The following is a 13,895-nucleotide window of genomic DNA, read 5'->3' as shown; positions in this document are numbered from 1 at the left end:
GCTGGGTGTTAGCTGGCAGCTTAGCATATACTCTGCATTTTCTGCATCTGACCAACTCTCCATCCTCTACCCTCCAGGAGCTGCTTGCTATGTTTGATGCGGTCCCTCACTGACCCCCATTCTCTCTCCTTAGTTGAAGCAGCCAGCCTCTGGCCCCTTGGAGCAAACAGATTGGTGTTCCTTTTGGCAATTTCTGGAACCACAAGTTCAAGGGTAAGCTCATACCTCTCATTCACCTCTTCTCCTTCTGCTATGTAGGTGCTAAACAAACGCATCTTGCACTGCAGCTGGCCAACAGGATTGCAAGGGATAGCAGTGGACTCTAATACACTGGACTATGATACTGATGATTGTTTGTACCCAGTTCATTGTACAGATTTCTTGTTCTCTATTGGACACATTCAGTTGTGCCTGCCTGTGGGGGTGGGGGAGGGGAAGAGGCCCTGAGAACGGATATGTGCATCCCTCATGGTCAAGGGCTCCCCATTCTCTCTCTGTTCTCTGCATTCAAATCTTACCTCTATTTTCACCAGGTTTGCCGGTGGTTGCTGTGCAGTGGTGGAAGGAGACGCCACTTGTTGCTGCATCAGGGCTGTACTGTGTGCTTGCATGTCACGCTGTAGACCCTCGATGCTATGCTCCAGCCGCTGGAGCTGCTGTACCGCTTCCCGTTGGGCCTGTACTGCTCCCCGGTAGGTTTCATCCTTCTTTATGGGGTGAACCCCAGTCCCCTTTTATGAAGTGCCCACCCATTCTCAAGGCTGTTGGGGGCAGGGGAGCATATATGCACTGAATGTCTTTTACACATTATTCAACACAGTCCTACAATCCTCCATAGTTATGGAACATTTCTAAATTCTATCCTGCAAATTAATTTCAAGGTGGCCACAGGTGCGTGCCTACCTCGGCCTTGAGCCCTTAAGTCATGGTGAGGGAGAGGGGTTCTGGTTACAGTTCCTATTCTAAATTACCTGCAGGTGGCTACAGCCCAGTGCCTACATAATTCCCCTAGCCTGTGCCCTACTGTACCTGATGTATTATATTGCAATTGTGATGAAGTAAACTTCCATCTAATGTTTTTACCGTTATTTTCTCTTTTCTCCTCAGCACTATATACCACTGCTGATACATTCAATGTGAAAAGATGACCCAGCTGTTTGTGGCTCCTTCCTGGCCCTCACCAATGTGGTTTGATTGTGGGTAAGGGTGTCTGGTGATCAGAGAGCAAACATAGTCTATGCACTACCTATGGTTATCTGCAAGTTTCTACTTGGCAGATCACTAGCGCTAGACAACATACCTATTATTTACACAACTCTGTGCTGTGGGGCTCTATGGTAAGAGGGGAGAGAGGCTGGATGGTCATTTCTGTTCCTCAACAGAAATGCCCACCCAACCTCCCCACTCCTTACCATACAGCCATGCAATTTGGAAGGAACAGGTGGCCTTCTGTATGGCCACACTTATGACACATATGTACCAAAGTTTCTCTGTCACAGTTCACCTGTCATGCAACCCAGATTGCTGCCTCCTCTCACATCAACCCCAGCATTTGATAATATGTAGTGCACAAAGTAGAGACACACACCCTGTTATATCAAAAATATGAAACTTGTATTGAACCAACCAAAAAATAGAACTATGTAAATTTTTTTTGTTAACAAAATTTCTCAAGGGAGGCCTTGTCCTCCTCCCTGCATGGCCCTTTGCAGCAGGCTAACGAGCAGCACTAGGAGCAGCCTCTGTGCCCTGAAGTGCTGCTCGTTAGCCTGCCGCATCACCGACACCTCCTGCAGCAACTGTTTTTGGCTATTCACTAGTTGCTGCAGGAGGCGCAGAGCTGGGGCTGGTGTGGAGAGGGCTGGAGGTGTTCGGCCCTTCTCCTCCTCAAGCGGAGGCATGTCCTGCCAGGGATCCTCCTCCTCCTCCTGCTCCATCACCGATTCAGGCAGTCCTGTCTCCTCCTCCACCACCAGAGCAGGCAGTCCTGCCTCCTCCTCCTGCTGCTGGCGCCCTGTGTATGTAAAGGATTGTCCTTGAGATCAGCACATTCAACATGGCTTGCATAGTGCAGGAGCTGGCTGGCTGGCATGAAGCAGGAATGGGGAAAGGTAGGGGTCAGTGGTGAGCCCTGGGCTAGACATATGCATGAGATGACATGACAGGGAACCCTGGAAGCTGGTGTGAAAAAGGAGTACACTATAAGATGTGTTGGCAGGGAACACTCATTCCTCAGCAGAATGTTAGCATTTTGAGTTGTGACTATGGTAGGACGACCACTTTTATTTTTTTTTTTGGGGGGGGGGAGGAGGGGGGTGGAAGCACTATTTCTTTACATTACTTTCAAATCATGCTATGAAATCCACTAAGAGCAGGACATCAGGCAAAAATACCACGAAACAGTATCCACCCCAGAAAGGGGGATACTGAAGTGAGGCATGTCATCTCATTAATCTCAGAGGAGGTTAGTTGGAAATTACAGCCACACTCATGTGAGGGTAGCTGCAACCTCAGGCCTTGATCTGGGACAGAGGTGTGACTTACTAGTTGCCTATTAGCCACATGGAAATTGAACATGAAATTTGCATTATTAAATTCATTTACAAAGGATTACAGGTGGCCTGTTAATAATACTTACGACGAGCCCTAAGGCGCCGTCGCACGCTCCAAATTAGGTCAGAGTGGTCACGCCGTACACGGCGGAACCTTTGCTGTAGGGACTCAAGGTCCCGACGTATGCCAAAACATCTGTAAGATACAAGTTTGTACACCAGGAGTCAGGGGATGGCCCTTCTTGCCTTCACAACATAAAATCATTTAGCAGCTAAATTGTAGAGACGCACACTACAACTGATGGGGGAGGAGGAACATGACATTAGTACAGGTGATGTCATTGAGGTGGACATGAGGACAGAGAGTACCGTTTGTGTGCAGTATTGTTGGGAAGTGAGAATGTCTTTCTAGTAAATTGATTCTATTAATGAATGAGCGTGTGCACATACTGATTACCCTTGAATGCAGACTACAGTTAGTGCTTACATTACTGAGGGAGCTCTTATATGTGTAGCTAAAGGAGGGGGAGCTGATAGGCCAGGAAGGGGGGGGGGGGGGGACAGTTACCTTTCCAACTCTTATATGAGTCCAGGCTCGTATGCAGACAGTCCTGGGGGGCAGATGGTGATGGTGCATAAATAAAGTGTGACAGTTCCGCAGACACAGGTGCACCAGAAGCAGACTCTCAGTGGTGCTGAAATTTGGTTCTCTTTGGAGCGCCATCTCAGTCAGTAACCGTTGGAAAAGGTGCATTGCCTTATATGGACGCCCATGTGTGATGGACATCCTTACATGAACAGTTCCATATATGGATGACCATCCCATATATGTACGAGTTAGAACAATGGATGTCCTGCCCCCATATATAATGGGTCAGCATGTGGACGACCATGACGCATGGACGTCCATGGACCGTCGTCACGCGTGCGGGGCCTTATCTGAATTAGTATGTGTTCATACGTGAGGAGCCTTCCTTATATAGATCATTATCAAGTGTGCGAACCTCTTCATATATACACAATAAAATATGTATGTCCTTACATTTCCCATAGCTGAATGTTCCTCAAGTACAGTGCATGTAGTTGCGGACATCCAGGTACGGGAATATAAGGAACATTAATGTGTAAAGTACAGTAACAAGGACGTATTTCTCACAGAACTGCCGAAGGACGTCCCCCTTACAGGCCCACTGTCCTTCGGTGGGCCTAGTAAGATGGACATCCTTTGGCAGTGTACTTGCGGACTGTACTTGCAGACACCCAGGTACAGAAATATAAGGTACATTAATAAGGGACGCCCAAAGTATAGTAAAAAGGATGCATGCACTACATGCACTTAAGGAACAGCCAGGTACATCGGAGAAGTCGAAAGTATAGTAATAAAGAGGTTGATATGACAAATTGGCAAGTACGGTGAATTTTTTAGGGATGTCCTTTTGCGGTTCTGGAAGATGGGCATCCTTTTTACTATACTTTGCGCATCCCTGATTTGGGCGTTTTGCACTGCAATAATGGAATGTCTAAGGACGTCTATACTATTTTATATTTAATACCTACCTGATTTTGGCCAACTTCGCGAAGGCATCCTAATTCATACTTGGACGACCTTTTAAAAATGCCCCTCCACATTATTTAATGCACAGAAGGGTTTGAATTTTTTGTATCCCTTTGTATTAGTTAAAATTTAATGCTAGAAGTGCAGAGGGATGCACTTGGGGTGCAGAAACCCAAAAGAGAGATAGCAGATAGGAGGGGAAAGATTAGTAAGCTTGACTCAGGAGAGTGACCTTGGGGTGATGGTGTCCAAGGATCTGAAGGTGAAGAAACAATGCGACAAGGCCATGGTTGTGGCCAGAAGGATGCTATGCTGCATAGAGAGGGGTAGTATAACCATCAGAAAGAGGTGTTGATGCCCCTCTACAATTCATTGGTGAGGCCTCACTTAGGAGTATTGTGTTCAGTTTTGAAGGCTGTATCTTGCTAAAGATGAAAAAAGACTGGAAGCGGTGCAAAGAAAAGCTACAAAAATGGTATGGGATTTGTGTTGCAAACCATATGAGAGACTTGCCGACCTGAACACGTATACCTTGGAGGAAAGGAGAAACAGGGGTGACATGATACAGATGTTCAAATATTTGAAAGGTATTAATCCACAAACAAACCTTTTTCGGAGTCGGGAAGGTGGTAGAACCAGAGGACATGAATTGAGGTTGAAGGGGGGCAGACTCAGGAGTAATGTCAGGAAGTATTTTTTCAGGGAGAGGATGGTGGATACATGGAATGCCCTCCTGCGGGGGGGGGGGGGGGGTGGGGGGGGGGGGGTGATGAAATCGGGTTCTTTGGGATCTTTAACTTTTTCTGCTGTTTTGCTATGTAATCTGGAATATATATTAGGATACAAAAGAAGCTTTGTATCTGTAATAATATTGTTCTGTTTTGTTAAGAGTGTTTATATGTTTGCCATTCAATAAATATATAATTAAATGCAGGGGGGTGTATCCTGCATTCACTGCACAGGTCACTGACCACACAGGAACTAGGTTACATGCAGCGCCAGATAGCACCCACACTATCAGGCACTGCATGTAATGCAGTGCCAGCAAGTTGAAACGCCCTGCGGCAGTGGCAAATATCCAAATTCCCCTGACAATGAAGTCTCCCCACCAATAAAACAAGACTCCCCTTCACCTGATCCATAAACAAACCCCTGATTCATTAACAAACATCCTCCCTCCATCTGGTCCCCGAACAAAGATGCCCCCCCACCCCCAATGAGGAACTGTAAGCGGTAAGGCTCACACACTATCCCTGCACAAAGATGTACCCAATACATACCTGACCCTCCCCATCCCCCAGATTCCCCTGAGAACTACCCAGGGGTGCTGTCAAGGGTGGGCTAGTGGGTTGCGTGGCAGTGGTCCTTCTCCGCTCCCCCCGATATGGCTCTGGCTTCATAATGGTGGCCGCTGACCTCCGAGCAGTAGTCTCAGTTCTACTGCTATGGATCATCTTTCCATATGAGGAGAAAGTTTAATAAAAAACTACTTAACTTTTATTCAGCTCTTCTGAAATAAGCATCTGTTAATTTCCTTGTTCTTTTACGTAATACCTTTTTCTGGTGTAGTACATACTAGTGCTTAATATTATTTATTTCTGAATCAAAGTGAGGCCATTAAATAGCCACTCCTGCAATAAGCTGCCACTTTTACCTCATTTAAAAACAGAGTGAAAATATACTGCACTATTATGGATTGTGCCATCATTTACTGTGTTAATGTGTGTTACTCATGTATACCCAAGTGTGTATGCAGCTCCATCCTTCTATATGCAGCTTATGGACTTTGCTGGAATAAATTAATCCATTCTTATTTGAACCCTATGTTCAACTTCTTAGATTTACCACATGACTCCACATCATCATACAAAAAAAAATCAGAGGAATATTCATTCAAAAACTAATCAAGTTACTTCATAACTACAAAAAACCTAATTGAATGAAAAATGTGCTGAACACAATGGTATAGAATGTTGTAATCACATTTGTGAAAAAGGAGGAAAAGACCTCATACATAGTCTGCGGACTTGTATCTGCAAAAAAGGATTATGGTCTCAACAGACTTTCACATAATCATCGGTCAAAAACCTTCATGCCCTACCTAACAAATGGTGGAAAGTCTATTGAGTATAACAAAAGAGAGGGAACGAAGTACAAACTAAAGTCCAAACAAAAAAAACAGCCCCACGGGCCTTTAAAAATGGAACACAGTTCTTTAATGAATGAGCCTTGACAAAGTCCACAGACTATGTATGAGGTCTTTTCCTCTTTTTTTTCACAAATGCGATTATAACATTCTATACTATTGTGTTTAGCACATTTTTCATTCAATCCACATCATCATAAACAGTTTTCATGACATGAGAAAACATAAGGAAATTTAACACAGAATTTAAGCTATATTGAGCAAACTGGAAAGGGACAGAGGATAGGATTTGATATGGGAAAGACATGAGAAATTAAATAATCAATTTCTAGTTTTGACAATTTGCATATCTTCTCAGTTTGGGAAGGATGCTTGTCTTCACCTGCTACAGGTCTCAGACAGATAAGAGACCAAGAAGACACCATCCTCAGCACAGGACTCAAACCTTAAATTTGAAGTTTGTCCATGAAAGTTATCTGACCTTTTTAAGGAAAATCCCAGCTACAATTTCTATCTAAGGAGTAGATGAGCCCATTAACAATTTAACATACTGGGACAGACCAATGGTCCATCTAGCACAATATCCCACTTCCAACAGAGGCCAATCCAGATAACAAGTACCTGGCAGAGTTTTGAAGAGTGCAACATTCCATGCTACTGGCCCCAGGCATAAGCAGTGGCTTTCTCTAAGTCTACCTTAATAGCAGTTTATGAACTTTTCCTCCAGGAACTTTGTTTAATCCATATTATGGATATGCAAACTGCTTTTACCACATCCTCTGGCAACAAGATCCAGAGTTTAACTATTCGTTGAGTGAATTAGTTTTAAAAGAATTACCATGTAACTTCATGGAGTGGCCCCCTCATCTTTGTACTTTCACATTTACCTATTCTACTCCACTCAGAATTTTGTAGATCTCTATCCTATCCTCTTCTTAGCTGCCTTTCTCAGCCCTAACCTCTTAAGCCTTTCCACATATGAGAAGCGTTCCATCCTGTTACTCATTTTAGTTGCCCTTCTCTGAATCTTTTCTAATTCCCCTATATCTTTTTTTGAGATATGGTGACCACAATTATACATAATACTCAAAGGTGAAGCCACACCATGGAACACCCAAGAAAAAAATCTAAGTGTCATTGTGGAAAATATGTTGAAATCTTCTGCTCAGTTAATGTTGGTGGCCAAAAAATAAACGGAATAGAAAATAAGACAGTATTATAATGCCTCTGTATTAAGATCTACTATAATAAAACTCACCCTCAACATTCTGAAGACAACGTTCTGAAGTCACTCAGTCACTCACTGAAGGGTTCATGGATTCATGGTGGTGAAGCCATAACACTGACCATGTCTCTCTGCCCCGCCCTCGCATGACGGACCAATCAGAAAAAACACCCTCAACATTCTGAAACACAAAGGACCATCACAACACCGTTCCCAGGCAACACTAGGCAACGTAAGACGGACCAATCAGAGGAAACTACGTGACAATAAGGGAGGAGCATTCCCCAGCAGAATGGCTCATTATCTGTGCAGCACGGAGAGCACAGAACCACCGCTGGAACGAGAAAAGAATATTCCTGCTGTGGGTATGTGCAAAAATAGACCGGGGGGGGGGGGGGGGGGGGAGAAATTTTTAAATGCCTAATGCCAGTACTGAAGAGTGCCAGAGGGCCTATAGCATAGACTATATTTGGGATCGCTTGACATGGAGTCAGAGGAGTCGGAAAACAACGTGCCCGCCACCATCTGGGACGTGGGCGAACAGGACAAGCTGCGGCCCAGCTGGAAGGATTACCCGCGATCCAGCCAGCAGCAAACAGCGACCAAGGAAGGGGGAGGAGTACTCCTTCCCTGCCTAGGAATCACTGGAGACTGGCTGCCAAACTAACAAAACAACCGCACACCGACGCACCACCTCCATCATTCAAAAGGCATCCACTCTTTCTTCAACAGAAATGCAAACTAATAAAACAAAACAAACAAAGAATACATGGTTTCTCAGGCGGCTGCAGATAACTCCCCACCCCCTTCCTCTTCCCCTTTTGCCGAAGCGGCCAAGGACGTGCCCAACCATCCCCAGCCTCAGGCAAGCAGTCTCCCACCTCGGGGATTCCCCGAGCACCCGGAAAAAGACGGCGCTGATTCCTGCAGCGCATAAATGTTCCAGCATTCCCCTGCAGCCGACCTGAAATGGACCAAACATACCGGATCACCCCCCGACGGCCCGAGACCGTGCTCTTCTCCCTTCCGCCAACTTAAAACAACCATCCCCGTCCTCAGGCAAGCCGTCACCCACATCCTCCAACCTCCAAGTAAAAAACAAAACAAAAAAAGACACATCAACAACCTGCACACACACCGCACCCTCACACACAAAATAACTCTGTGACACATACACACACACACACACACACACACACACACACAAAAACCACATGCTAGCGCCCGTTTCATTGGTTTCGGAAACGGGCCTTTTTTACTAGTTTCATTATATTTTCCACAATGACACTTAGATTTTTTTCTTGGGTGTTGACTTCTGAAGTGGAACCTAGCATCAAATAGCTATGATTTGGATTATTCTTCCTCAGGTGCATCACTTTGCACTTATCTACATTAAATTTCCTCTGCCACGTGGATGCCCAGTCTTCCAATTTCCTAAGGTCCTGCATGCAATTTTACAAATTTGAATAGTTTCATGTCATCTGCAAATTTAGGGGAGAATTTATCAATGTGGGCTACCATTGTCAGGTTATTTTACAAGTTGTGCTATTTTCATATTGCGTAAAATGGGACTCTGTGCTAAAATAGCATGACTTGTGGGAAAATAGCCCATCTTAATGGTAGCCCACGTTGATAACTCCCTCTCCCACTAGTCATTTCAATCATCATTCCCATTTGCAGATCATTTATAAATATGTTAAAAAGCACCGATCCAAGATCCCTGGAACACTCCACTATTTACCTTCTTCCATTGAAAGAATTGGCCATTTAACCCTACCCTCTCTGTTTTATATCTTTTAACCAGTTCCCAATCCAGAGCTGAACACTACCTCCTATCTCATAGCTTTTTAATTTTCTCAGGAGCCTCTCATGATGGACTTTGTGAAAACCCTTTGGAAAATATAGATGTACTACATCAACCAGCTCACCTTTATCCATGTTTATTCACACCTTCCAAAACATGTAACAAATTCATGAAGTAAGATTTCCCATGGCTGAATCCATGTTGACTCTATCCCAACAAACCATGTTTGTCTATGTATTTGGTAATTTTGGGAACCTTTTACTAAGCTATGTTGGGTGTTAATGCGTAACTACCATAGCTTAAAATGGCATACCACAGCACATTGGACATTCCCACACTGACCAGCGCAGCTACATTATTGTGCGCTAACTGGTTAGCACAGGAATAGTGTGTGAGCCCTTATCACCTACAAAATGGGTAGCGGTTAAGTGCACATGCACTAATTTTTTAAAATGGCCTTGTGCTAAGGGCAACATTAGCACATGGCCGTTAATACAAAAAATAGAAAAGGTCATTTTTATGACTACAGTAAAAATGGCCTTAGCGTGCAGGAAAAACTGCAGTTTAGAGAAAGGACCCCTTTATTCTTTGTAATAGTTTCCATCATCTTCTGGCCATCTTTATAGAACCTCCTACTTATGCTATCCAGGTTATCATTAATCTGGAATTTATCTTGAAAAAGCAAATATTAACATTCATGTAAAGTACTGTCTTTTTATTGATTTTTAATTGAAAACAGAACAGTTAATTGTTGGAGCAAAAAGATTGCCCTTCAAACTGTCAAAAAACATTTCTGAACAGAAAAATAAAATAACAAACATGACCGCATTATTCAATAATGGTTAAGAAGACTCGCACAAAGAAAAAAAAATTACTGCACTAATTACAGTATTTAAAAAGTATATGGGGAAAAAAGAAAAAGAAAAAAAGATATGACCTTACAAGCCATCACACAAAAGCTGATGGCAAAAGTTTATTCACACTACGATAATACTAACAATTTAAAAAAAGTTTTCCTGTAAGTTTATACTAAAATCATTTTGTTCTTTTTTGTACAATTGATAATTTGAATATTCACTTGGTGAGTAAAAATCACACCAGAATCAGCACCTTGTCTTTTATAACTTTTTTGTCCCAATGTTTAATAATGGTAAAAAATAACAATTCAGTTTATTAAATAGAGCGGGTGGCTTTGAAAAGTCAATCAGAGGTGCACAGTTTGGAACAAAACCTGGAGAGAACAGATGTGTGGATGACTTACAAATTTTCTCACTGTTAAAAGAAAGCGAATGACCTGCACTGGCAGCTCTCTCAAAATTCACAACATGAGCAGCAGCACTTGATCTGGTTAAAACCAAAGATTTAAAGTTATTTACGGATTCCTTTTTAATCCCCTCCCCAATCCCTCACACACCCACTGCTTATGAATTTCAGGAGTGTGTACTGTAGCTGTAAAAGCACCAATCTTACATTACATTTGAAACAAAAACATTTTTTTAATCGTGCCAGGGATGCACTAACAAGTTCTCTCAACATCAAGCCCAAGGGGGTAAAAGCCTTTCCTGTTTCCCTAAGCAGCTGTCAAGCTGCCTGGAATGACAATTCATTTGGTTTCCTACTGGTCCATACTAGTGTGTGTGTGTCTGTGTGAGAGAGATGACATTTGTGACCCTTTTATTAACACTGGCTGCTCCCTAGAAATAAATTCAGCGTCACTACTCAAAGAAATTACAAAAATATACTACAGAATGATAATCCCAGCAATACTAAGCCCTTTCTGACCTTTTGAAAGGTTGGCCAGTGTGCCAAGAAATGTTTTCCTGCCCTTCTGATGGTGGCAGCATAGCTACAACATTCCTTCATATGCAATGTAAATATAATATGGTTTTCACAAATTTTGGGGGAGGTTCTTTTTTATTTTAGTCTTGTACACACTTGTTTTAAATTCTCTCAGAGGACTGAAACCTTGCACATTGCCATGCCAGAAATAGAGCAAAGGAGCACCGAATAAGACGCTGGATGTTGGGGAACATTAACAAGATGATTAGGATGAGAGAGACTGTTCAGCATTCATTACAGACATAGAGGATAAGCAATAGCTGCAAAATGCTGGCGTATGGGTAAATAAAAAGGGTACTGGGTAAAATAGCCAGCATTTGTTGGAAAGGAAAATACCCTGGTAGGTGTCCCAGAATAGCCAGGAATCCAACCCTGTGGTACAATCCTGAGAGGGGCAAGAGTAAAAGAAGATTATTATATAATTATATTTAAGGAACCACCATTTCAGAAATGTATCCTCAGGGCTCTGCCAATTAATTAACTCTAATGTTTCAGAAATTGATCAGTTATTCAAAAATGTATTAAAATGTATTAAAGTGTGCAGTGATCACCACACATTTGTCCTAAACCACCCTCCCAAGGCTGTAGTACTCAAACAAAAATAGCTTGTTTTTCATTTTTAGCTTTTCAGTACTGCATTATGCCCTTGGCTCCAAGAACACTGTTTTCTCCCTTAAGAGGAGGGTTAACCAGCAGCTGCTACATTTCACTTGCAAAAAAATGCTCAGCCACTCTGTCATGGCTTAAGTAGTAACTTACCCACAAAAAAGTTTCATCCCCTAATTCTCAAATAACAGAGTCAACTGCACAGCTGTAAAACACCAGGATCCCTATGGGCTTTTTTTTCAGAAAGTGAATACGTATATCAAAAAAGGTTAAAAGAGTTTGTTTCTTGGGGTGCAAATGGGAGGGGTATAAACCGTGGCTTCATGAAGGGCTGACTGGTGCAGCAGAGCTGGTGTCAGGGAGTCCATTCTCATGTGCATCTTGGGGCTTGTTGGCTTGACGCTGTGCCAGAGCGCTGCTTGAGTGCTTGCACTTCGGTGAGTTGCACTGACAGCTGAAATATTTGCCTTTGATGTCCCAGAATCTATCTCCATAGTCAAATCTGAAAGCAAATGAAAGCAAATAAAATAAAATAAAGGCCTGGGTTGGTTACACTGAACAGCACTCAGAAGAGATTTCATAAGTGTCACAACATATCCATGGTGAAACAGTTCCCTGTATTTTCAGAGTGCAGCAGAGAGAAGTGCTGTGCCATCCCAGTGCTCTAGGTTTAAGGTAGTTTCTACTCACTAAGCTGTTTTTACAGGTTATTTCATATGACTACTCTTAGTTTTATTTCTATTTTTATGATGCTGATTTTGAGCTTTTTTTTTACCAATATAAAATCAATTAGTATTTGATTGCATATACAATTTTCTATTAATAATTTTTTTATCTAATAATAAAATTTTCAATAAGAGTTTTTTTTTTCTCTTCCACTTTTTTCTCATTTCACTCTTCTCCATTTTAACATTTTTCCTTTCTAGCTATCCTTATCACCAGTAAATATTAAAAGATCCTGGAAAGCTATTGCTCATAACCCATCAGTTGTCTACACACATATGTTGATGTATAATTGTATTGTATTTGCACATACACCTGACACAGGGTCCATGTACATGGTTTTACACTTTATTGTCATAGATAAATACGTTTCAAATGTACAAGTTTTCACAATTAAATTTTAATTATTGGCTTGAATGTCCTTGGCTGCTGCTTTCATTGTCCTCCTCCCCACTTTTTTTTTGCCTTGGCTTTGCCCTCTTCTTTGTTGTTTACCACTCAGCTTGCCAAGAAAGGACGGATCCAAATCTGCACATCAAGACTAATTTCTATACCCCACCTATTAGCAGCTCCTAACAATAAACAAAATTCCCTTATTCCATCTCACCCATCACACAAAAGAGTTCTTTTACTAAGGTGCGTTGAGAAATGGCCTGCAGTAGGATAGACGCATGTTTTGGGCACACGCAGAATTATTTTTTAGCGCACCTACAAAAAAAATGCCTTTTTTGTGCCAAAAATGGACATGCGGCAAAATGAAAATTGCCGCATGCCCATTTTGGGTCTGAGACCTTACCGCAAGCCATTGACTGAGTGGTAAGGTCTCATACAGTAACTGGACGGTAATGGTCTACGCGTGTCAAATGCCACTTGACACACGTAGCTGCCACACGCTAGAAAATAAAAAATATTTTTCAGACACTCATAGCAGAAGCGCGCCAAAATTGAAATTACTGCAAGGGCCACTCTGTAACCTGGCGGTAACTCCAATTTGGTGCGTGTAGGTGCCTACGTGTGTTGCCTAATGGCTGTCCTGACTGGCTGCTGCTCCGCGAGAGACGAAGCCCCAGTGGCTTCCGAGTGGTCGTGGCTGTTCTCGCGCCTCTGCTGCCAGGCAACACTGGAATCGCGTGACGGTCGCGTGCTGGCGACATGGAGCTCTTCCAAGTCAAGGACCACTACATCCTGCAGAGCGGCGACAAGGCGCTATGGTGCAGCCGCAAGGACGGCAGCCTGGAGGCCAGAGCCGCTACCGATTTACTTCTGGCCTGGAATCCCATTTGTTTAGGTCTTGTAGAGGGAGTTATTGTGAAGGTTCAGCTTCATTCAGTCCATCTGCACCAGCCTGTTCCAGTCTGTCGGATCCAGCTTCTTCCTGCTTGTTCCAGCCACCTGCTCCAGCTGTTCCAGCCCGCCTAATCCAGCTTGCTCCAGTCCGCCTGATC

General features: G+C 43.1%; 1 protein-coding gene across 11 annotated transcripts in view; it reads right to left on the bottom strand.

The window, feature by feature from the left end:
* Nucleotides 1–9,982: 9,982 nt before the first annotated feature.
* The window catches only part of EHMT1 (euchromatic histone lysine methyltransferase 1), a 698,071-nt gene continuing 694,158 nt past the window's right edge, over nucleotides 9,983–13,895 (bottom strand). For all 11 annotated transcript variants that reach the window (XM_030207091.1, XM_030207089.1, XM_030207095.1 and 8 more), the window contains one exon: nucleotides 9,983–12,229. In XM_030207091.1, the coding sequence (XP_030062951.1) occupies nucleotides 12,049–12,229 (181 nt within the window). In that variant the 3' untranslated portion in view covers nucleotides 9,983–12,048. The remainder of the gene's footprint in view (nucleotides 12,230–13,895) is intronic.

This window comes from Microcaecilia unicolor, chromosome 6 (assembly GCF_901765095.1).
Source record: "Microcaecilia unicolor chromosome 6, aMicUni1.1, whole genome shotgun sequence".
In the NCBI taxonomy this organism is placed as follows: Eukaryota; Metazoa; Chordata; class Amphibia; order Gymnophiona; family Siphonopidae; genus Microcaecilia; species Microcaecilia unicolor.
Note: the sequence above shows the minus strand (reverse complement) of the source record. Positions and strands in the feature narration are given on the sequence as shown.